At 51.0% G+C, this 22,903-nt stretch overlaps 1 protein-coding gene across 2 annotated transcripts in view; it reads right to left on the minus strand.

The window, feature by feature from the left end:
- Positions 1–260: 260 nt before the first annotated feature.
- KCNC4 (potassium voltage-gated channel subfamily C member 4) overlaps positions 261–22,903 on the minus strand; it is a 43,244-nt gene continuing 20,601 nt past the window's right edge. The window contains exon 4 of one of the 2 annotated variants that reach the window (XM_022584119.3): positions 261–21,469. In XM_022584119.3, the coding sequence (XP_022439827.2) occupies positions 21,414–21,469 (56 nt within the window). In that variant the 3' untranslated portion in view covers positions 261–21,413. The remainder of the gene's footprint in view (positions 21,470–22,903) is intronic. The other variant, XM_022584118.3, reaches the window with a different exon arrangement.

Raw genomic sequence — 22,903 nt, forward strand, 5'->3', positions numbered from 1 at the left:
TGAAACCGCACTCCTTCTACAACGGGACTTGAACCCACAATTCCTGACTCAGGAGGAGACTCGAACCCACTGTGTTTTCTTTTGTTTTGTTTAACATCTTTATTGGAGTAAAATTGCTTTACAGTGTTAGTTAGTTTCTGCTGTATAACAAAGGGAATCAGCTATACATATACATATGTCCCCATATCTCTTCCCTCTTGCATCTCCCTCCCTCCCACCCTCCCTATCCCACCCCTCTAGGTGGTCACAAAGCACCGAGCTGATCTCCCTGTGTGATGCGGCTGCTTCCCACTAGCTATCTATTTTACGTTTGGTAGTGTATATATGTCCACGCCTCTCTCTCACTTCGTCCCAGCTTACCCTTCCCCCTCCCCGTGTCCTCAAGTCCATTCTCTATGTCTGCATCTTTATTCCTGTCCTGCCCCTAGGTTCTTCAGAAACTCTTTTTTTTTAGATTCCATATATATGTGTTAGCATACGGTATTTGTTTTCCTCTTTCTGACTTACTTCACTCTGTATGACAGACTCTAGGTCCATCCACCTCACTACTAATAACTCAATTTCGTTTCTTTTTATGGCTGAGTAATATTCCATTGTATATATGTGCCACATCTTCTTTATCCATTCATCTGTCGATGGACACTTAGGTTGCTTCCATGTCCTGGCTATTGTAAATAGAGCTGCCATGAACATTGTGGTCCATGACTCTTTTTGAATTATGGTTTTCTCAGGGTATATGCCCAGTAGTGGGATTGCTGGGTCATATGGTAATTCTATTTTTAGTATTTTAAGGAACCTCCATACCGTTCTCTCTACTGGGTGTATCAATTCACATTCCCACCAACAGTGCAAGAGGGTTCCCTTTTCTCCACACCCTCTCCAGCATTTATTGTTTGTAGATTTTTTGATGATGGCCATTCTGACTGCTGTGAGATGATACCTCATTGTAGTTTTGATTTGCATTTCTCTAATGATTAGTGATGTTGAGCATCCTTTCATGTGTTTGTTGGCAACCTGTATATCTTCTATGGAGAAATGTCTATTTAGGTCTTCTGCCCATTTTTGGATTGGGTTATTTGTTTTTTTGATATTGAACTGCGTGCACTGTTTGTATATTTTGGAGATTAATCCTTTTTAAGTTGCTTCGTTTGCAAACATTTTCTCCCATTCTGAGGGTTGTCTTTTTGTCTTGTTTATGGTTTCCTTTACTGTGCAAAAGTTTTTAAGTTTCATTAGGTCCCATTTGTTTACTTTGTTTTTATTTCCATTTCTCTAGGAGGTGGGTCAGAAAGGATCTTGCTGTCATGTATGTCATAGAGTGTTCTGCCTATGTTTTCCTCTAGGAGTTTTATAGTGTCTGGACCTACATTTAGGTTTTTAATCCATGTTGAGTTTATTTTTGTATATGGTATTAGGAAGTGTTCTAATTTCATTCTTTTACATGTACCTGTCCAGTTTTCCCAGCACCACTTATTGAAGAGGCTGTCTTTTCTCCATTGTATATTCTTGCCTCCTTCATCAAAGATAAGGTGACCATATGTGCGGAACCCATGGTTCTTTTAATTGAAACCTCTCACCTGTGTCAGGACTTACCGAAGCTCAGGTTCTTATGTCTTGGTGCAGAAAGAATTCAGCAAGAGGCAAAGTGGCAGGCAAAGAGTGAGTTTATTACCATAGGATGCTCGTGAGAAATACAAGCGGGCAGGCGAGAAGGCTTTGCCCCAAGGACTGAGAGGACTTTATTTTTATAAACAAAAGAAAAGTGGGAAGGGGGGAAGACCACCCTCTTCCTCATTCTTGGGCAGACATCAAAGCTTACATCATTAGTTCCTCCTTCGACCCTACATGGTTTGAACAGGACTGTCATGGCGCTATTTAAATCATATGTATATTAGCAAAAGAGTGGTGACATATACTAAAATATGGTAATTCATCTCAGGTTTTGGAATAATGTCCCCTTTCCCCCTTTTTTTTCCCCTTCACCTATATTTCTGTCTTGGCTACATGCAGAAATGCTGCTCTTCAGGGACTATTAACTCCCTGACTTCATGTTAACAAGATTCAGACCCCAAATCTATTGTCTTGCGTTTTAACTATCAGGGTTTGTGGCTTGAGTGTGCCTGGTGCTTGGATGCACCTGGTCTCCCTCCAAGGCAGTGTAGATTGTTGCTAGGTTACTGGATTCTTTTTCTGAGTGGTCATTAGCTTATAACAGTCTTCGAAACTCCCTGAAAACTCCCTTTCTGTCCTTAATCCCCTACTGGGATTTCTAAACTGACTATTTCATTATCCTAGTCTATCCCTGTCATTTAGGGAAGGCAAGAGGGGGCAGGAACAAGGCCTACACGTGTGAAGTAAGCCAAAGCCATAATGAAGTGCCCTTATGTTTAATAAAAAACAATGGGAGATCGGGAAGGAGAGAAAGGGAGAGATGGACATGGCCCAAAATGTCAGGGAAGGCTTTGTGGAGAAGCCCGTTTGAAGCTGGGCTGTGAAGATACTCAGTGTTGGCTTCAGCGAGCTGGCGGAGAGGATGGGGGCGGGAGAAGGGTGTGAGGGTGGAGAAACCTAGTGAGCACAGGTAAGGGTGCTGTGAGGGAAGACGGCCTGCCCAGCAGGGAGACAAGACTGTAAAGGCTGGGCTTCGGCTCTGATTTCAGGTCTCTCCGTCCGCAGTTGTTTGCCTTGGACGAGCTTAATTAGGCTTAGTCTCAGTTTCTTGACTGAGGAAAAAATTGCTACCAATACCTGCCTGAAATGACCAGTGTGAGGAGTATGTTAGATCCAGGCCACAGTTATGCAGCTCGCTAGCTGCCTGACCCACACAAGATCACTTCTCTGAACCTCAGACTCCTTGTCTTTAGAGAGGGGATCACACCTCCTCCAGAGAGTGATGTCAGGACTAAAGGAGTTAATGTCATGAAATATTTGGCAGAATAAATGTCCAGTGAATGTGAGAATTCGCCAGATTCACTCCAGGGAGGTGAGCTGTTGGAAAGTTTTTGATCAGAGAGGAAGGGTTTGAGTCGAGCCCTCCGCCCTCCCCGCTATGACCCAGGGAGAGCATTTCTGAGTATCCAGGAGGGAAAGCCCCGTGGGGAGCAGAGCTTCTGTCCACCCCATCCCAGGCGGAAGCCAGCAAGTTAACCAGGCCAACCGCAGTCCTGCAGGGCGCACCCTCATCCCCTGAACCCAAGTGACCAATTTAATGACTGTAACCAAGGCAGGAAAGGAATTCAGAGCAGGCTATCCTCTGGCAGTCACTGTTGGATTACGGGCCTCATTTCTTTGTTGGAAGAAAAAAGAGATCATTCTGGTGGATTTATTTTCCTGTCGGCACACTGAATCACAGAACCTGGACAGCCTTTCCCAGCCATGAAGCCACTGAGTTCACCGAGTGCCCCTACTGAGACCTGGGAAAAGCATTGCACTCAAGCTGCCGGGGCCACTGGACTCTCTGGGCACCTGGACCAAGAGTGGAGGTGGGGGCAGTGGGCTGCAGAGGCCCCAGGTTAATGCAGAGCCTGTCCCCCTCCCCCTCCCTTTCCTGTGACCACTCCTCAGAGAGCCACCCGTAGTGGGCTTGGTCTCAAAGTCCCCCTGATGGGGGTTCCCCCCTTTCCCTCACTGGGTCAGGAGAGGCAGCCCGAGGTGAACAAGGACCCTGGACCCAGAAACACTGATGTCAAATCTCCTTTACTGATGAAGTACGGAGTGGCCAGCGAGAGCCTTCACCTTTCCGTGTCCCGTTTTCTTCGCCTGCAAAATGGGATGCTGTCCTGCCCTGCTGGCCTCATGGGGTTGATATGGGGATCATTTGGGTTAATGCTGTCTGTCATCCTATCACCTTACAAATAATCACGAATGACCAAGTCACTTAAGTGCTTCCTTCTCTCTTGGGCAAATAATCCCAAATCCTTGCCCTCCAATCAAATTTGAATCCTGTCTCTCTGCAAATCATTTTCCTGTTTGTGGCCTGTGGAGCTGGAAGCCCTCTAACAGACAGTCCTCTAAGCCAAGCTGGACTAGTGCACGGTTGGGGGTGGGGTGGCGGATGGCTTCACGGGGAGGTCCGGCCGCGACTCTGGCCTGGGCTCCCCTACCCGCTGGCTGCGGGCAGCTGCCACCCCAGATACCCGGCTCTTTCTCTCTCCTTGCCCACCGCTCCAGCTCCCTCCCTGCCTGTTGTGTGGTCCTCATCCACTCGTCGTGACATCAAAGACTGGAGTGTTAGCCAAGCCTGCAGGTGAGGCCAGCGCATCCTGGCAATCCAGGGACTTGGCCTCAGGAGCAGCCACTTACCTTCCTGCCCGTGGGCTGGGCTCAGCCTCCCCTTCCTCCTCCTAGAGAAGCCCCGTGTCCCTCCCAGAGGACGCGGCTTCCCCTGGCCGAGCACCTCAGGAGAGGGTCCTACTTTCCTCTTTTCCCTCAGGTTCGAGCAGGGTGCCCAGGTGCGTGCCTCCCTCAGAGGAAGCGTGTGTCTGTGGGATGACTGGGTGAATGAATAATTGTGCTGAAGGCCTCACAAAGAATTCCCCCGCTCCTTGGGATTTGGTTTTCCTCAGACATGAAATCCCTACCAACACTGAAAGCCCCTCCTCCCCTTCCTTGGGCCAGCCACGTGGGCATATTTCTCCAAGAGGATAATTCCATTGCTTTTCCTGGGAGTTTCCAACCCCAAAATGGCTCAGGCTTGCGCAGTGATGCCAAATGTAGCACAAAAATTATTCTGAGCAACTCACAGCCTGGTCTTACACAAATAGTGAAGTAGAGGAGGATGATTCTGGCTTTCTCTTTCTTCGTTCCTGTCTTCCGTACTGTCATTGATTGAGTGAATCACTCATTGAATCATTGATTCAGTTACAGAGCCCCAGGCACTGGTAGGTGTAGGTTATACAAAGGGGCGATGGAAACTGTGCAGCCAGGAGGGAGTTTGTAAACCAATAGAACAAAGTTCAGGGCTGCCTAGTCCAGGGAGGCCCAGAAACCCAGGGAAGCAAGGAGGAGGGACCCCTCCTGGGGGTGTGGCTGGGAAGACTTCTGGGTGGAGAAGGGGCTTTGGGGGGAGGCGGTCATGTGGGCCTAGCCAATGAATGAGGGAGGTCTGGTGATGTGGGAGGGGAAAGGGTGGGAGACCAGGGAGAGAGGAGCTGTGTCTGGGAACCATCTGGAAGACAGTGTTTCCTTTGACAGGACAAAAGGGGGAGTGATGACCCATTCTTCTGTCAGCAACTGACTCCAGCTAAGGTGTTAACTGCTCATTAAGGAAAGTGTTAAATGTTAATTAAAGGTGTAATTGTGAATTAAGCTTTAAGGTGTGGCCTCCTTTTGAGGACTGTATTTGTTTTCATCACCTACTGCCTGGGAAGAGTGTGGCCTTGGAATCAAGCCGACCTGGGTTCGAATTTGATTGCAGTCACTACCTATAACCTTGAGTACATCATTTAGTTTCTGGAACCTTCACTTTCTATAAAGTGGAGACAATAGCCTTCACCCCATAGGGTGGTTTTGTGGGTTAAATGAGATGTCATATGGAACCTAGCTCACGGCTAGTACAACACACGTGCTCAGAAATCTTGCTTTTACCTCAAAAAATTAAATACAGAATTACTATATGATCCAGCAATTCCGCTTCTGGGCACATACCCAGAAGAACTGAAAGTTGAAGAGATATTCGCACACTTATTATTCACAAGAGCCAGAAGGGTGGAAGCAACCCAAGTGTTCATCAGTGGATGAAGGGATAAACAAAATGAAACAAAATGTGAGATCTCTCTCTCTCTCTCACACACACACACACACACACACACACACACAAAATGGAGTTTTTTCAGCCTTAAAAAGGAAGGAAATTCTGACACATGCTACAATATGGATGAACTTTGAGGACATTACGTTAAAATAATCACAAAAGGACAAATACCGCATGATTCCACTTAAATGAGGTACACTGAGTAGTCAAGTTCATAGAGACAGAAAGTAGGATGGTGGTTGCCAGGGCTGGGGGGCTGTGGAATGGGAAGTTGTTGTTTAATGGGTACAGAGCTTCAGTTTGGGGTGATGGAAAATTTCTGGAGATGGATAGTGGTGACGGTTGTACCACAATGTGAATGTATTATACTTAATGCCACTGAACTATACCCTTAAAATAATAAATTTTGTTGTGTATATTTTATTACAATTCTAAAAAGAGCAATGTTGCTTTTATTCTTATTCTCCAGCAGCAGAACCTCTACCAACTTCTCTTTTCTTTGTAAGGAAAGTGGACTAGGACGGGCTTGGCGTGACACTTCTAGAAGGTCACCATCCTGAGCTTGATGCCTAATTCTCAAGGGATCCTGCCCAGACTCCCAGAGGGGATTGATGAATCAGTGTTCTGTCGAGGCTGAGGAGTCTATAGATCAGGCTCACTGGAAGGAAGCTGGCTGCAGGCTGGAGTAGAGCAGACGGAGGGGAGGTGGATTAGCATTCACGGAGTGTCCACTGTGCGCTGGGCAGAGCGCTCAGCAGGTGCTAGGCATGCAAATGACAAGCTTCTGCCCTCAAGGGATTCGCAGTCAACTTCCACCTTTACCTGCCAGCTGGACTTCCCCACTGTGGAGATGGCCAGGAGGGTAAAGGGGAAGAGACAGCGTTTGGCAATTGTCTACCTGGACTCAGGGCCCAGAGATTTAACCAGGGCCCCCTGAAGACCTGGCTTCTGAGGCTAGAAGTCCTCTGTGTCCAGATCCTAAGGAGCAGTCAGAGTTGTCTGGGGGGATCTTCACAGTGCTGAGTCTGGCAGGAGCCCAGGCCATGGGGCAGCAAGGGACGGGAAACCTACCTGGGCACCCTGCTTCCTGCAGCACTCTGGGTGGGTGGGGCTGGGAGGACCTCCCCTTGAGCTGACTGAAGGAACCTGCATTGGCCAGCATCCCCTTGGGATCACAGGCCCCAAGAATCGAAAATCTTCGTGGAGATCACCTAAATAGTTCAAGGTCCTGGAAAGATCTCATCCTTCCTACATCCCCAGCTTCCTGGCATACGGCAGATGAAGACCCTACTGCAAAGTGCAGTTGACAGTTTAAACATAAGGTCTCAATTCTATGCAAGTGCTTTTTATTAATTCAACAAACATTTATTGCGCCCCTACTTAATACCCGGCATGTTAATAATTCAGTCTCTATACTTAAGCTGTACAAAAGATAAGAGATATAAGTATAATTTCCAAAAAGTTAAAAGCACAAGTCTCATACAGATATGGAATGAACATGTGTCAAAGACTTTACTGAACTCACTAACTAACGAGGGAACCAATAAGATGACAAAGCTGGTTCAAAGAGCATTGAAGGGACTGAGATTCAAAGGAAAGGCACACCAAAATAATTTTTTTTTTTAAGTTAGAGACAAATCTGGTAAATATCCTACAGGGTAATAAAACAGGGATTATCTCTCTTATTGGACAGAAATCATTTGAATCTCTATCAGCAAAAATCTACAAGTTAACATGTATTTCATGGTCTGAGCCCTTCATTAATAATAGCAAATGACAGGGCTTCCCTGGTGGCGCAGTGGTTGGGAGTCCGCCTGCCAATGCAGGGGACGTGGGTTCGTGCCCTGGTCTGGGAGGGGCTGGGCCCGTGAGCCATGGCCTCTGAGCCTGCGCGTCTGGAGCCTGTGCTCCGCAATGGGAGAGGCCACAACAGTGAGAGGCCTGCGTACCTCAAAAAAAAAAAAAAAAGAGCAAATGACAAAGTCAAACAATGAACTTGTCTTCTAGAGCAGTGCTATCTGACAGTATGTAACGTGGGTCAGGTGTGTAATTTAAGTTTTTCTAGTAGCTACATTAAAAATTAAAAGCAAATAGGTGAAACTAATTTTAAGAATATATTTTATTTAATCCAATATGTCCAAGACATTGTCAGTTTGACATGTGGTATTAGCCACATTTCAAGGGCTCGATAGCCATGTGTTGATAGCACAGTTCTAGACAATTAAATAATCTTCCTGTAGGTCTGTTATACAAAGCTTCAGTATGACACTGAAGGAACATACAGTCATCCCCTTGGCCTTATCTAAATTTCAGATAATTTTTCCCAACATACCTACTTAGGTCTCTGTGACCTAGTTGGCAGGGGTATGGGAAAGGTGAGTCCAAACAGTGGCCCTTAAAAGACAGCCATATAACCATCCAGTGCAACAAATGGTCTTGGACAGGTGTATGGGGGCCGTGAGGGCCCAAAGTTTTGCTGGTGGGATGGGATGGATCAGAGAAGACTTCACAAGGGATAAGTGGCTTTCACTCCAAGCAAGGGGAAGAGTGTAACTAAAAGCAGGACAGTGCACAGGTCAAAGAACACTCTTGCCCAGGTGTGTAGGCAGGGAGGGCAGGGACTGAGCCTCAAAGTTAGGCTGGGACCAGATAGATGGTCAAGGGTCTTGGGCCTCTCACCTCTATCCAACAGGGAGCCATAGAAGGGTTTTCAGAAAAGGAGGGACGTGCCCAGACTCATCTTTTAGGAAGACACCTCAAGGAGCTTTGGCCCTGCGGCTGGCAGAACCTTCTCCAATTCCCTACCCTCTCATTGCCCCAGTTGTGAATAGGAAAGAAGTCATGGCTGGTAGCTAAAAATATTTCCTAGGCTCAAGTTCCAGATATGATGCTAAATCCAGAGTGAAGAAAGCATTGGTGAAGGAGGCAAGGATGGAGTAAGGCTCCTCTGGGTCTGAGGGAGGCTGCAAGGTGACTTTTATGGATTGGTGATTTAGTCACTGATAACCAGGCAGCCTTTAGGGCGAACTTAGTACAAGCTAAGAGAGATCTCAGCCTGGAATTAACTCAGCCACTGGCCAAACGAGGCAATAGAGGGCACGGGTTTGGCTGTTTTGATTCCCGTCATCTGGATGGAGATAAGAGCTGGTTTTGATTTCTCTTTCCCTTTACATCTTGAGAAGTTCAGAGTACTTCGTGGGCATGCCCTAAGATGCTGTCTCTCAGTCCTGCAACAGGCAGGTCAAACAAGGGCAGGGGAAGCTGGAACAGGCATGGATAGTACAAAGAACAAAGAAGAACTCTTGAATTTTCTGAAATTTCCTCCCTGGTCCCCCACCTCATCAATGTCAGAGAAGAGCGACCTGACTTCCTTGACTTCTAGTTCTACCTGAAATGCACAGAATAAGCTACTTCAGGCTGAGAGCCTGTGGCCTACAGGAAGAGGAGAGGCAGTGTGGGGAAGGAGAGATTTGGGGATAGCTCTGCAATCAAGTCATCTCTCTTGGTGGTGTATACAAGGGCCGAGGGGTCTTAAATCAGCTTTTTTACAGCTGATGTGTTTCCAAGTGACCAGTCTGAGAAGGCAGACAACTCTAGGGTCCTATTTCCACTGGGCGTTATATAATCACCATGCGCAGGGCTAACCACCCAGTCACACAGGAAAATTCTAATCTAATCTCCTTGGAGATAAGACTTCCCCTGGCTTTTTGCCATGAATTGATCACCAGCTGGGGCTTCGTGTGAATGTCTTCTGATGAAAACTGAAGCCCAGAGCAGCAGAGAGGACTGAACTGGAACTTAGGAAATGGACCCAGCCCACAGCCTCCTATTTAGAAATGAGCTGGACAAAATGTCAAATACTTGGTTAAAGCCAAAATCCAGTCTGATAACCAGCTGTGTTCCAAATATCAGATGGGGGTTCGGTTGCCTCTCTGCCACAATGGGGACCTTCTGCTTACTCAGACCTCCCTCTCCCAATCCTGCACCAGATCTAACGCTCCAGCTCCAGTTCCTCGTGGGCTGTGACCTCCTGTGTTCTCTCTCTCCCCAGTTTAGTTCTCCTCAAAGGTCCTGTGGTGGGGCTTCCCTGGTGGCGCAGTGGTTGAGAGTCCGCCTGGCGATGCAGGGGACACGGGTTCGTGCCCTGGTCTGGGAAGATCCCACATGCCGCGGAGCGGCTGGACCCGTGAGCCATGGCCGCTGAGCCTGCGCGTCTGGAGCCTGTGCTCCGCAACGGGAGAGGCCACAACGGTGAGAGGCCCGCATACTGCAAAAAAAAAGGTCCTATGGTGGAGTCTACCTATTAAATGTGGAAAGAGCCTTAGAGTTCATCCAGGAAAGAAGGAAGAGAGGAAGCAAGGACATTAAGCTTCATGAAATGTTAGTTGCTAAGTCGTAGAGACATGGGATCTCACTTGAGCCTTGTGAGAACCTGCTAAGGTGGGCAGTATTATCCCCAAGTTTACAAATGGAGAACTGCCGCTCAGCCAAGTTAAGCAAGTTGCCAAGGATTGCACAGCAAGTGGTGGAGGTGAGGCTGGAGCTCTGGCCCCATCATTCCTGTCCACATTCAGTCCCAAGTAGAGCTGATCTGAGCTCGAGAGAAAACGGCGATGGAGCAAAAGTCCCAAAGCGAGAGGGACTCCTTGGGCCAGGCTAAAAAGCCGTGCCAGGGGCCACCTGGCTCCAGCTGCCTTCACGGCCTGTGCTGGCCCAACCTCTAACTGCCAGACTAAGAGTTCTTTGTATTGGCAGGGGTGGGGTGGGAGGTGGGTGCAAACTCCTCCGAGAATCTGATGAAAGCTCCGGATCCTGTCTCTAGAAAACGTACATTCACCCTCACACACATACAGCTTCCGCTGCAATTTCAGGGGGTTCCTGGGCCCCAGAAGTCAGCAATTCTCTCTGAAACCCGGGAGTCCCCATGGGGGCCAAGGTGGGGAAAGAGGGAAAGGGTTTGGAAGCGCAGAGGAAGATGGAAACTGTGCTCTGCGGGGTGGGGGAGGTGAAGGAGCAAAGAGGTGGGGTGCAGAGTGGTCAGGGAAGGAGGCGCCCACAGCAGAAGTTCAGGAGGCCTTGGCACCTCCCAGGGTGACATTTGCTACCATGGAGTGAGCTCATGGAAGGGCGTGGTGGTGCTCCGGGAGGGCTGAGGGAGATGGGCCCCCAGGCCAGTCCTGACACATCCCACAGCTGGGTTTTGTTCTAATAAGGGAAGTGGGATTCTGTGACACAGCTCAGATTCCGAAATCTCCATTTGGAAAGCGAATTCAGATCCCTTCGCCTGAAGCCAGCAGCATCCACAGTTAGAATAAAAACCCACAGCGGTCTTGGTCTCAAAGTAACAAAACCTTCCACCTGCCAAGGACAGGGTGGCGTCAGGCTAATGCAGCCACCAAGCCAGCCTGTTAAAAATACTGGTTATATAAAGAAAACATCCTCAGAAAAGAACCCCGACTAATCTGGGCTGGGCTAGAATAAACGTCTCCTGTCCTGACCTACCCCCGAGGTGATGATTTATTTCTCCCTTGAATTGCTCCCCCAGGTCGGCGCATTCACATGCTTGCTCAGCAGACCCTCAAACAGAGCGTTTTGGGTTTGCCCGGCTGTTCCATTTCCAGCCTGTTCAGTTCATGTCAGGTCCCACCGCTGGGCTTGGTCCCTCCTTCTCCCCGCCCCCTCGGCTTCCCCTTCCCGCTTTTTTTCTCCTTCCTCCTTTCTCCCTCTTCCTCTCCCTCCTCCTCCTGCTCTGAGATCCCCGATTGGCCTCCCTTCCAGGCTGCCTCTCACCTTACCGCCTCCTTGGCTCCCATTCCCAGGGGCCCACAGGTGTGTGTGGAAAGGGGGCAGCTTCTGATCCTGGGCCTTGAAGGAGAGATGAGGAAGGGAAGGGGGAAGAGGCACCAGCAGCACAGGTGTAGCCTTGGCAGCAGGCTGCTCTCTGATTTCTCACTGCTTTGGGGAACAAGCACGCAGGTATCACTGTGTCACCAAGAGGGAAATGGCCACGCCAGTGAGTCATCTCACGAGCACCCATATCCCCAGCGCCTGCATCCAACAGGACACTGCCTCCATCCCATCATCCCACAGTGAGTGGCCCTAGCAAGGCATTTCTGGAAAAGGGTTTCTGGTGCTTTCTGTTGTGGAAGTTAGCCCTGCCAGCCGGCTCCCATCCCCCCTGCCCCCCCCCACGCTCCCCTGTTTCCCTACATGTAAATGGGGAAGGACACTAGTTGAGTACCATTCACCTGCCTGAGTCGGGCTAGCTCTTTCACGCATTCATCCTCCAGTGATTCCTCCTGGTAAAATTTACAGGAGATGTAGGATTATTCCCATATCCTGGATGAGAGACCATGCTCAGAGAGGTTGTCATTTGCCCAGGGTTGCACAGCTCATAAGTGGCAAAGCCAGTGGCAGCCAGAATCAGCATTCTGAGTGTGGGTAGTAAATCGATGGCAGTGGTAGTCCTGGTGCTGAGGGGCCAGTTCCTACCTGTGGCTGTGTGAGGCCATAGAGCCAGTGGTCAGGAGCATGGGGCCAGGGCCAGGCTGAATGAGTTCAGGTCAAACTCAGGCTGTGAAATCCACTATCTGTGGGACCTCTGTGCCTTGATTTCTTCATCCATAAATGGGAGTGTTTAAAAGAGCCCTTTCCTCCTGGGTTTGTCCCGAGGATTAATCCACATATAGGGCTTAGAGCAGTGCTTGGCCCACATAAGCACTGGGTGTTAGCTATCACTACTTCCAGAGGCACCAACGCTTTGATTCTGGAGGAATACCCCAGCCTCTGAGAGAAGGTTGGAGGAATGATAACTTTCACTTCAGGTAGTGCTTTAGAGGATCCAGAGGCCCCATCCACCGATTTTCTCATTTAATCTTTATAACTCCCTTGGATAAAGGCAGGGGTGGTTTAATTCCCACGTCACAGATGTGAGCTTGAAGCCCAGCAATATCATGGGACATGACTGGGCCCCTATGGAAACTCCTACCAGCCTCTCTCTATATGGCTTCTTATGTGGCAGGACTTGTGCCCAAGAGTGCACACCTGAGCAACCAGACTGGCACTCAGAGAACTGGGGAGGGCATGAGGCTCATAAAAGAACACCCTGATGAAGGCTGAGAAGAAGAAAGATGGAGAAGAAACCAGGACATGAGCCCCTGGCCCTTCCAAGTGGACTCCACTGCCTATCTAAGCCATTAATGTCAGGAAGGAAAAACCCAGCTGGTCACAACCAGGGAAGCCAAAAGGAGTGGAGGGCAGTGGATGGGAGCCCCGGTGGCAGGGGAGGAGGTGGGGAGATTTGGCTGGCACAACCAAGGAGCCCAACATTCCAGGGAATTGTTCTGGACAAATTCTGAAACCAGACATGGGTTAGAATGACAGGTATGAAAGACAAGAGTCTTCAGTGAGCAGCTAATTCATTTGCTTTCTACCCCTTCCATCCTCCCTTCCTTCCTTCCTTCCTTCCTTCAACATTGAGCTCCTAAGCCCTGAGCAGGGGCTGGAGATAAAAGTGTTAAAAAGGTGAAGCATCCATAACTGAGTAAACAAGCAACAAGCTATACTGTGATAAGTACTATAATGGAGGCGCAAACAAGGAGCAGTGAGAGCATAAAGGAAGAATCCAAGAAGGGTTCTCAGAGGAGGTGACAGCTGTGTGGACCTTGAGGGATGAATAAGAGTTTTCCAGGAAGAGGACTCAATACTGGAATGTGGAAGGGAGCAAAAAAGAGAGAGAGGATCTTCTGTCTAGAAGCAACTCCTATTGCTTATCACTTCAGATTTCCCTTTTGTGTTCCATTTTCTTTTTTGTTAATCAGAGCCAAAGCAGAATTCCTTATAGAGCCCTGGTCTCTAATTTACCTCACACAAGAAGCTCCTGCTTTCTTTCTCCTCTGAACAAAAAAATCATCTACCCTGTTTGGAGCTCTCTGGTGCTAGGGTTTCCTATAACAGAGAACAAGGCTCTCATTCCATGAGTTGAGATGAGGTCTAGTAATCCTATATCCTGAGAAATAAAGTATACATGGACTCTAATTTACACTAGAGTGTGGATGACTGATACAAGATACTTACCTATGCATAGATTAGAACACAAAGAGAGAGTGAAGAGAACAGAAGGACCCTGGAAGTATGTGTGTGTCATTAAAGGGGAAACAGTAGTGAGAACCCTTGACAAGGGTGGAGAAGAACCCGGGAAGAGAGATGGAGAGAGTACTAGATTAACAGTCACAGTTCAGCACACTGAGACCCAGAGGGAGAGTGGTACCCTCTGGAGCCTTCTTACTTGCCCCCTACTCTCACAATCCCACCCCCAGACTCCCTGGAAAATGATCGCTACCTCCAGTGGGGTCCTGAGAGAAAGAAGGTCCCTAACTGACCTGCCAGGAGTACGGCATTGTCCCTTCAGGGGAGAAGGCGGTCCCAAGGCATGAGGCTGGATGCAGGTGGAGCATCAGGAAGGACGCCGGTTCCATCCTGTTCCTTGGTCCTGTGTCTGCCTGGTGGACTGAGAGGACGGCACAGGCTGGCCCCCAGGCCAACCAGCCAGCAACCTAGGAAGGGTTAAGGATCCCAGGCAGCTTCTACACCGTGCTGGTGGTAGCAGGGGCACAACTCTGCTCTCCACAGCACCTTGGGAACCACCACCCCTGGGAGGGCCACCATGGCAACAGCTAGTGTGGGAACAGGTCCTCTCGGTCTCCCTGCCTCCTGGGCTCGCCCAGGTCCTCCCGAGGGGCAGCTGGGCCATGAGGGAGAGGCAGGCCACCTCGTCTCTGAACCCTTCTGGGGCCGAGGGCTGAAGGCATGGAGGAAAGTCTGGTTTTGTTTGTTTCCCTTTGTTTGCTCTGAACTTTTGATCACTGACACTGCATTGGAAGTAACTGTCCTTGGACCTGGGGTCTAAAGATGAGGAATTGGGGGGAGATTTAAGGGGGAATCTCTGGGGACATTAGGAATGGAGTCGTGCCACAGGTTGAGGCATCCCAGCCTCTGGTCCCTGCAGAGGTCCCCTCGGGGCTGGTCACCTCCAGGAGGCCTGAGCGGGATCCGGAGGCTCAGAGCTCAGGAAGGAGCCCATGGGAGGTGAGGGGGGCACTGGCATGAAGGCCAAGCTGGGCCAGCAACTCCTGCCTCAAGGTTTTCCTTCTTTCCCTCCATCCCAACCTCCCCCCTCCATCGGTCTTTCCTCTCTTCATCACCCCTTCCTGCCTCTTGCTCCTCTTGCCTTCTCTTCTTCCTCACTCCTCTTCCTTTTCCATCCACTCAAACATTTCCCTGGGCACCTACTATGCAGGGAGCGCTGGGCTAAGCCCTGAGGGGGCGCCGGGATGAATCAGCTCCCTGGGGTAGCTCACAGTCAGGGGAGGGGAATTCGACAAGCATCCAAAACACCAGGAAGAGATGGTTAAGTTCTGAAAGGAAGAGCTATGGGAACTCTCCTCTCAGTCCCTCTCTTCCAGCCCTCCTCATTATTCTAACAGTTTCTCAGGCAGGAAATGCATAATGTAAAGAGAAGAGCTTTCACGTTATTCCCCAAGGACTCGCAGGAACGCCCTAGAAGTGAGGTGCCAGCCGGAGACATTTGGGAGGGATAAGGGAGGACACAGTTGAGCACTTACTCATGCCAGGCCCACCTCTGCCCCTTCATTCATTCATAAAACATTTATTTCACACGGTGCTCGGCCCCAGGTACTTACAGAAAGGCAGGCAATAGACAAATACAGTTACGAGGAAGAAAGTACCATGAAAAAAAATGAGCAGCTGCAGTGACAGAAAACAACACAGAGGTAGTGGCAGGGGGCAGGGGGCGGGGGGGGGGGGAAATCACCAGGGAAGAGACACTTAAAGCCGGACCCAAAGAGTGAGAACTCAGCCAATCAAAGGGGTCGGGAGAGGTGGGGCACAGTGGTCCACATGAGGGAACAGCATGTGTAAACTACTAAAGGGGGAAGAGGCTGGTACGTGTGAGAAAGTTTCCCGGGGGGCAGAGGGAGGGGCAGGAATGATTTGCTGAGGCAGGAAGAGGCCTGATGAACAGCAGGGCCTTGAGGGCTCGCCTTTCTTTGAAGAAGTTTGGATTTTGTTCGAAATACAGTGGGAATCCAGCCACTGACGGTTTTAGTCAGGGGTAGCACGATCTGATTTCTGTTTTAAGAAGCGCTCTCTGCTGGGTGGAGGCTGGGTGGTAGATGTCAGCGGGACCCAGGGAGACCAGGAAAGAGGAGATGAAGCCCACCTTCAGAGTTGGAGGGGAGAGAGTGGGAGATGGAGAACGTGTGAAACACATTTCAGAGCTTGGAATGATAGAACTCGCTAATGGCTTGGAATGGGGGCGGGGTATTGTTAGATATTTTAATCTACTGGTCTTTTGGCCTACCTCCCCTATTAGAATGTAAGCTTCATGAGGGCAGGGATTCCATTGGTCTTGTTCACTATTGGTTCCCCAGGACAGAGTATAGGCATTTAATACAGATGTAATGCACGGCGAGTGAGCTGAATTAAGGAATGAGAGGGCGGGATTAATGATGACACCTCAGTTTCTGGCTCAGCCTCAGGGAGAGGGGCCACGCCCTCTCTCCACACCAGGTATTGTGAGTTAGGAAGCAGAGACCCTAAGTCAGCAAAAAGCACAGCCCTGCAGTTCCAGGAGACTTTTATGGAATAGCCCTAGAAGTAGGCAAGTATGGCGGGCGGGGGCCCGACAGAGCTATGGGGAAAGGAGAGGCTTCCAGCACCAACAGCAGAAGGCCCCTCTGACCTGGAGCCACAGCTGTCCTCCTGGCTCCCTCTCAGCCCATGATGCTGTGTTCAAAGCCAACTGTGGTCTCCCAGGAGAGAGCAGGTCCCAGAACCCCTGGCAGCCCTCGCCGGCCTCTGGAACAACACAGGCAGTTGCGGCATGGGTGTGCTTACCACAGCCTGAGGTGACTGAGCCCGCTCGTGTGCCCCCTGTTGTGTGGGTACCAGGGTGGGCATGCTCAGAGGCCTGCAGCTGGGAGGTGAAGGCGGGTGCTCACTGTGGTGACGCTGTTGGGGACCCTGGGGGCTATAGGGGTGGGCGCTGGGTGCATGTCGTCAACACCGAGTCACTCTGGACTGGATGCACCACAGATGCCGGTCTCTGCTCCAGCCTGTGCAGAGGGGCAGGGAAGAGGCAGACAGGGAGTCTTCTACCCTAGAGTTAAGTACTTTGAGGAAAATCATGCTGGGAAAGGAGCTTATCTGAGTCCTGTTCAGAAGACCTGGGTTCTGGACCTGTCCCCACCATTAACAGCTGTGTGGCCCCATGTAAGTCAGACCATCTTAGAACTGGAAGGGGCCTTCTAATTCCACCTTCCAGGCTGAGCAGAAATTCCTGCCACGAACCCCCGGCACACGATCGTTCGGGGTGTCTCTAAACTTCCAGGATGGGAACTCCACTCCAGGACAGCCCATTCCTTCAGGAGTTTTGTTAGGAAGCCTCTCTTTTCCAAGAGGCCTGGAAGGACCCAACACCAGAGGTTAACAGTGTCACCTCCAGGGAGGACAGTGGGATTGAGGGGGGCGATAAGGCTTCCCAGTTGATTTGGTTTGGGATGCTTTCAGTACCACGTGTTAAATTTGTAATGGCAAGGAAAACAAAAAAGTCAGGTTTTTCTTGATTTGAAGCCAATCTGCCTTCCTAACATTTCCACCTACTGGTTTTAGGTCTGCTCTTTGGGATCAGAGAATAATCTAAACCTACTTCCCCTCTGATACCCTTCAAATACGTGAACTTGATCCCCATCAAATTTCCAATAAGCCATTTCCAGGTTGAGCTGCTCCTCACGTAACTTGGTTTCCAGACCAGTCCCCATCCAAGTACCTCCCTTCTGAGCATCAGAAAATAAAACTCAGTGAGTTGCAGAAGGAAGGAACCAATCACTCCTTCAGTTGGGTGTTACCTTATGCTAATTAATTAATGAGGCTGAGAAGACATCCTTCTCCCTTTTCTGTGTGCGTGTGGCGGCATGATCAAATCACTTACTTCCTCAAGCCTTGATTTTCTTACCTATAAAAGGGGGAAAACAATACCTTTGCTATGAGAATCAACAGAGGTTAAGGAAATTAAAAACATTAAAAAGCACAAATCTATACTTTAGGTATGATGACCTAGAAGCCTCATTCCATTTAGACAGCAGCTAAATGTAGGGCTCACAGAGCCAGATGGCTTGGGTTCAAATCCCAGCTTTACCGCTTATTGGCTGTGTGACCTTGGAGAAATGACCTAACATTGCTGTGCTACAGTTTTCTCCTCTGAAACAAGGATGATAACACCAAGCTCAGGATGGGTGTTTAGGAGCATTAGATGTATTGCCTGGCACTTAGGAAAGGTTAGCTGTTCGGTATTATCACCCCGACTCTTATTCCTTCACAGGGAGATAAGGGGCTCATCGAAATGAGGCGAATTCATGGTACCTATCTGAAACGTGAGGCCATCAAACCAAACCAGTCATTTGTCATTGGAGAGAGTTGCTCCCCCAGCCAAATATTTGTAAACAATGTTTTGTGCTAGGCGCTGTGCTGAGGGTGTCACAGGCCCTGCCTCACTGAACTCTCCCAATAGCTGCATGAGGTAGATACCATTATTGCTCCCATTTTACAGATGAGGAAATAGAGGTTCACACAGATTAATTAACTTACCCAAAGTCACATAATCAGGAAGTGAAGGAGCCATGAGTCAGACTCCCAGAGTCAGTCTCCATCACTATAGCATCCTGCTCTTTTAACCAGCTCCCTAGTTTGGGTCCCACTCCAGCTTCGGGGACCAGAGGGAGCCAGAGCCTTTGCTTCCTTGACAGCATTGTCTGCTGTTTCTGTGAGGTGGGGAGGAGGGGCGGTCCCCTGCTTCTCTCACTGAACTCTGCCCTCCTGCACACTGCCCCCTCCCCTTCCCCCTCCAGGGGTCTGAGGGTGTCACCGGGGACCCCAACTGCATCTCCTTGGGTCCCCTCAAGCCCCCCTGGCATTGGGTACCCTTGGGCAGCCTGCTGGGTTCTCAGCCCCTGACCATGAAACGGTTCCACATTGATCAACAACAACAAAAAAAGTAAAAGAAAAAGAAAAAAACCCCAAAATACCCAAACCCCATTTTGGACATGGGCCCTGATGCGTAATATCGTTATGGAGTCGGCAGTGCATCCCGTCCCCTTATTGCCAGGTCAAGCTTCTCTGAGGCGAGCCTGGCTGCAAATGGCTTCCTCCTGTCTGGGGGAGCCGTAGCCTCTACTTGCCCTCCACTGCTGGAGGAGAGATTTTATCTTTAATTGACAACTGGCTGCCTGCCATCGCCTTGCCTCTGCTGGCCCAGGCTCCAAGTGCGATTTTCTCTTTGCTTCAGGGACAGGCTTCCCCGTACTTCTCCCCTCCCCTCAGCCCTGCCGTCCTCACCCCCTGCTCCCTGGTGTGCTCCTGTCCTTTCCTGGTGTGACTGGACCAGGCAATCTCAGAAATCTGGGGAGAAAAGCTGAGAGCAACAGGAAATGGGTGAGGAGGGAGCTAACACTTACCGTGCATCTACTGCATGCCATATGCAGACAGATGACACTGGGCCAGCCCTTTACGCTCACTGGCTCTGAGACAGGGGCTATCATTATCCCCATCCTACAGGCAGGGAAACTGAGGTTTGGCAAGTTGCCCCAAGTGACCCAGCTAGGAAGTGGCAGATCAAGACCCTGAACTGAGGCCCCTTTGACGCTAAGCTTACACCTGGGATAAAGAGTAAAGAGAGCACACATGTGCCCAGGCCTGGCTACATAATCCGCGGAGCCCAGTGCAAAATGAAAACACAGGGCCCTTCTTCAATAATTATCAGTAACTTCAAGACAGCAACGGCTGAGCATTAAGTCGGTTGTGGGCCCTTCTGAGTGACTGCACAGGTGGCACGGCCCTGAAGCCAGCCCTGCTCATTCCCCTGTGTGAGTGTGACAGGGACAACAGCGAGGGATGACGTCTGAGCATCACTCACCACCACCCCCATCCTATCTAGGCCCAGGACCATTCACTCCCCAGCCCTAAGTGGTCCCAGTTGTGCTCCCAGCCCCTTGTCGGCCTCAGTTCATCAGCCATCCATCCAGTCATCACAACGACTTCGGCATCCCCAGGGCCTTGGCCAACATAGAACTGGTGCAATTTCAGGGAAGAGAAGATGCCCCCTGCAAAACAAGCAGGAATACAGTGGGACCCCCTAAACAAACAACAGTCTCTTCTTCCATGTTACTGCTGGGGGTGGTGGTGGGGCGGTGGCAGCAGTGGAGATCATTGCCCAGAAGCCCGGGGTCCCAGGCTAGTCCTCTTGGCACGACCTTGGCCAGATCACTTTTCATCTCGAACATTTCATGTCTGGCTCTAAATGCAGGGGTTGGGCTGCACTGGTGATTCCTGGTGGGGGCGGGTTACGAGTGTGTTGCATTTCTCAGGTGTTGGGGGTGGGGGAAGCCCGGGGAGGTCCCCACAGATACAGAAAGGAGAGGCAGAGGCAGTCACTCACACAGCGAGCACGGCAGGACGCTCCAGATGTCTTTATTGGGGCTTGAGCACAGCATGACAGTCAAAGGCATGCAGACAGGGCGGCAGGGCCCAGCCTAGGCATGCCTCAGACACACGAGGGGACAGCTTTAGAAAAGGACAACCAACACTAGGGAGGGGCAGGGCGGGCTGGGAGTGGGGAGGGAGGGCCGACGCAGGGGCAGAGGCCAAGGTCGAAGGGGGCACCTGGCCTCGGCTATTGCACGCATACTCTGGCCACTAGCCAGGAAGTACTGTATTGCAACTGGTCCCCGCTCGCCCTCAGCGTTCCCTTCTTGGACCCCTGAGCCAGGTGGGCAGACAGACCCCTTCCCTGCCCGTCCGCCCAGCAGCATCTTTGGAAACAAATGGACGAAGGCGACAGAACAAAAAACCAGAAATAAAAAAAGACGAAACACCCCCTCAGTCAAGGACACAGGGAAGGTGGAGAAAGGAGTGGAAGAAGGTGCAGAGGAGCCCCGGGAAGTCCCCCAACAACTGGGGCGTGGGGTGGGAGGTAGAGCCCCAATCTGGGATGGGGTGAGGCTAGTGGAGCAGTGACCCCAGGGGGCAATCTGGCCTTCCGCAGGCCTCTGGACCACAGGGGAAACACTCCCAAGAGGGAGAGTCTAGCCGGGGACCACCCAGCTGGACTGGCAGTTCCCAGGTACACTTTTCCTGGGATATTCCACACACATATTCAGCAGAAACAAGGAATCAGTGAGGGGGAAGGGAGTGAGGGTGGGGGTGGGGCGAGGGCCTGGGGAGACACAGCCTAATGAAGAAGACAGACCACCAAGAGCACATGCACTACACACAATAGTATAGTATGTATGAATATAGACACTATATGTGCATATATATCTCTTCAATGTACAACAGAACAAGAACATCAGACCCAATGGCTCTGGGCCCCGAGGGTCACATGGGAGGTTTCCCATCAGTCCTGTGCAATCAAGGATATCTGAGTCTTTCCCAGCGAAAGATTCTTGCCTGGGTTCCAGAGCTGCCCTAAGCCTCTGGCTTTCTGTCTGTCTGCCTGTCTCTCTCACGTTGGTGCCGCTTTAAGAGAGGGTGAGGACTTCAGCCTGGGCATAGTTGGACGAGAGGGCATCTTGGCAGGTCTCTGTGTTTAAAGAGCACAGGTGTGAGACACTTGGACACACACTTTCGGCTCAACATTGCCTTCTTGGGGGAGTTGGTGGGTAAGGAGTTCAGCAAAAGAAAGGGAGAAACAAAACACGAGATGTTAGAAGGAAGGCAGCTGCTGACCTATAGGCAGTGGGTTGAGGAGTAGGCCAGGAGCGGAGCTGGAAGGTGTGGGGCCCAGAGCTAAGAGTCCAGGAAGAGTGGGGACGGGGAGGAAAGGGGGTGAGCCCTTCATCACCCCTCTGCCAACCCAGCACTGGGCCACGGTGACCCATAGGTGATGTTACAGCTTATCTCCGTGCCTGTTAGGTAATGAGCTCCAGGAACCAGGAGACCTCAGGTCCTCAAAGCTGCAGTGCAGTGGGAAGAGGGACCACAGCTCTGCAGCCTGGCATGGAGGCAGTGGGAGAGGTTCCTGGCAGGGTGGTGGCTCACAGCCCACAGGCCATCACCTGGGCTGCTGCCTGCCCAGCCTGTGCTCCCCCCTGACATAGCTCCATCTGCTGTCACCACCTGGGGCTAGTCCATTGTCCCAGGGAGCTGGTGAGGAAGGCTCCTGAGTGTGCTGCCGTGTCATGCCCAGTCCCCTTCCTCAATCTGGCAGGAACAGAGTCCCAGCAGCTGGAGGGTGAGTGCTGAAGGGGAAGGTCAGGAAGGACGACTGTGCCCATCTCAGGAGAGACAGCAGGAAACCCAACCCCTCAGTGAGCCCTTCTCGGCATCTCCTCCTCAGCCTGGGACGGCAGTGGCCTGGGCCTTCCCTTGCCCTACCTTCTCAACTGGGGCACAGGCAGGGCAGGCAGGAGGCTGCTGTGGGGGCAGGCATTATGCCAGAGAAGGCGATGTTCTCTGGCCAGGGCAGAGGGGGCCCTCGTCTTCCAGGAAGCTCTGTGAAAGGGCAGCCGGAGCTGTTATGCAGCCTCCCCTCTGACTCCCATGCAGTCTGGGCTCTGGGCTGAACAGGTACTTTCCCCTCTGGCTCCAGCTCCCAGCCACCCCTCTCAGAAGCCCTGGGGGCTGAGAAGTGGCCTCTAGGGTTGTCAGCAGCCCTGGTACAAACTGGAGGTGTAACAACTCCTAAGCGGGCTGCTTCCCTGCTCTACGGGGAGCGGCTGGGCCCCAACTGCAGGGGAAAGGCTGTTAGAAGCCAAAGTAATGGGTGGAGGTCCAAGTCCAGGTCCAAGGTAAAGCAAACTGCACTCTCAGATTGTGGGTGGGAGGGAGAGCCCTCTCCTGAGGAGGGAGGCCCAAGGCCTGGGCAAGCCTGAGGGCCATGCAGGCAGCCGCCTCCCCAGGCGGGGCCTGGTGTACAGTGGGGCTCTGTAAACTCCAGGGCTCACTTTGCCCTTTCCGAGGGCCCTGAGGGGAGCTGGGGCAGGCAGCCTACTCAGCTCTCCCGTCAGCTCACGCTCAATCCTGTGTCAACCCTACAGAAGCCAGAGAGACAGGAGGGGTGTGTGGGAGCCCACCTCC

The sequence above is a fragment of the Delphinapterus leucas genome, chromosome 1 (assembly GCF_059928025.1).
Source record: "Delphinapterus leucas isolate spDelLeu-1000000601 "Yukka" chromosome 1, BTC_Dleu_Yukka2, whole genome shotgun sequence".
Classification (NCBI taxonomy): Eukaryota; Metazoa; Chordata; class Mammalia; order Artiodactyla; family Monodontidae; genus Delphinapterus; species Delphinapterus leucas.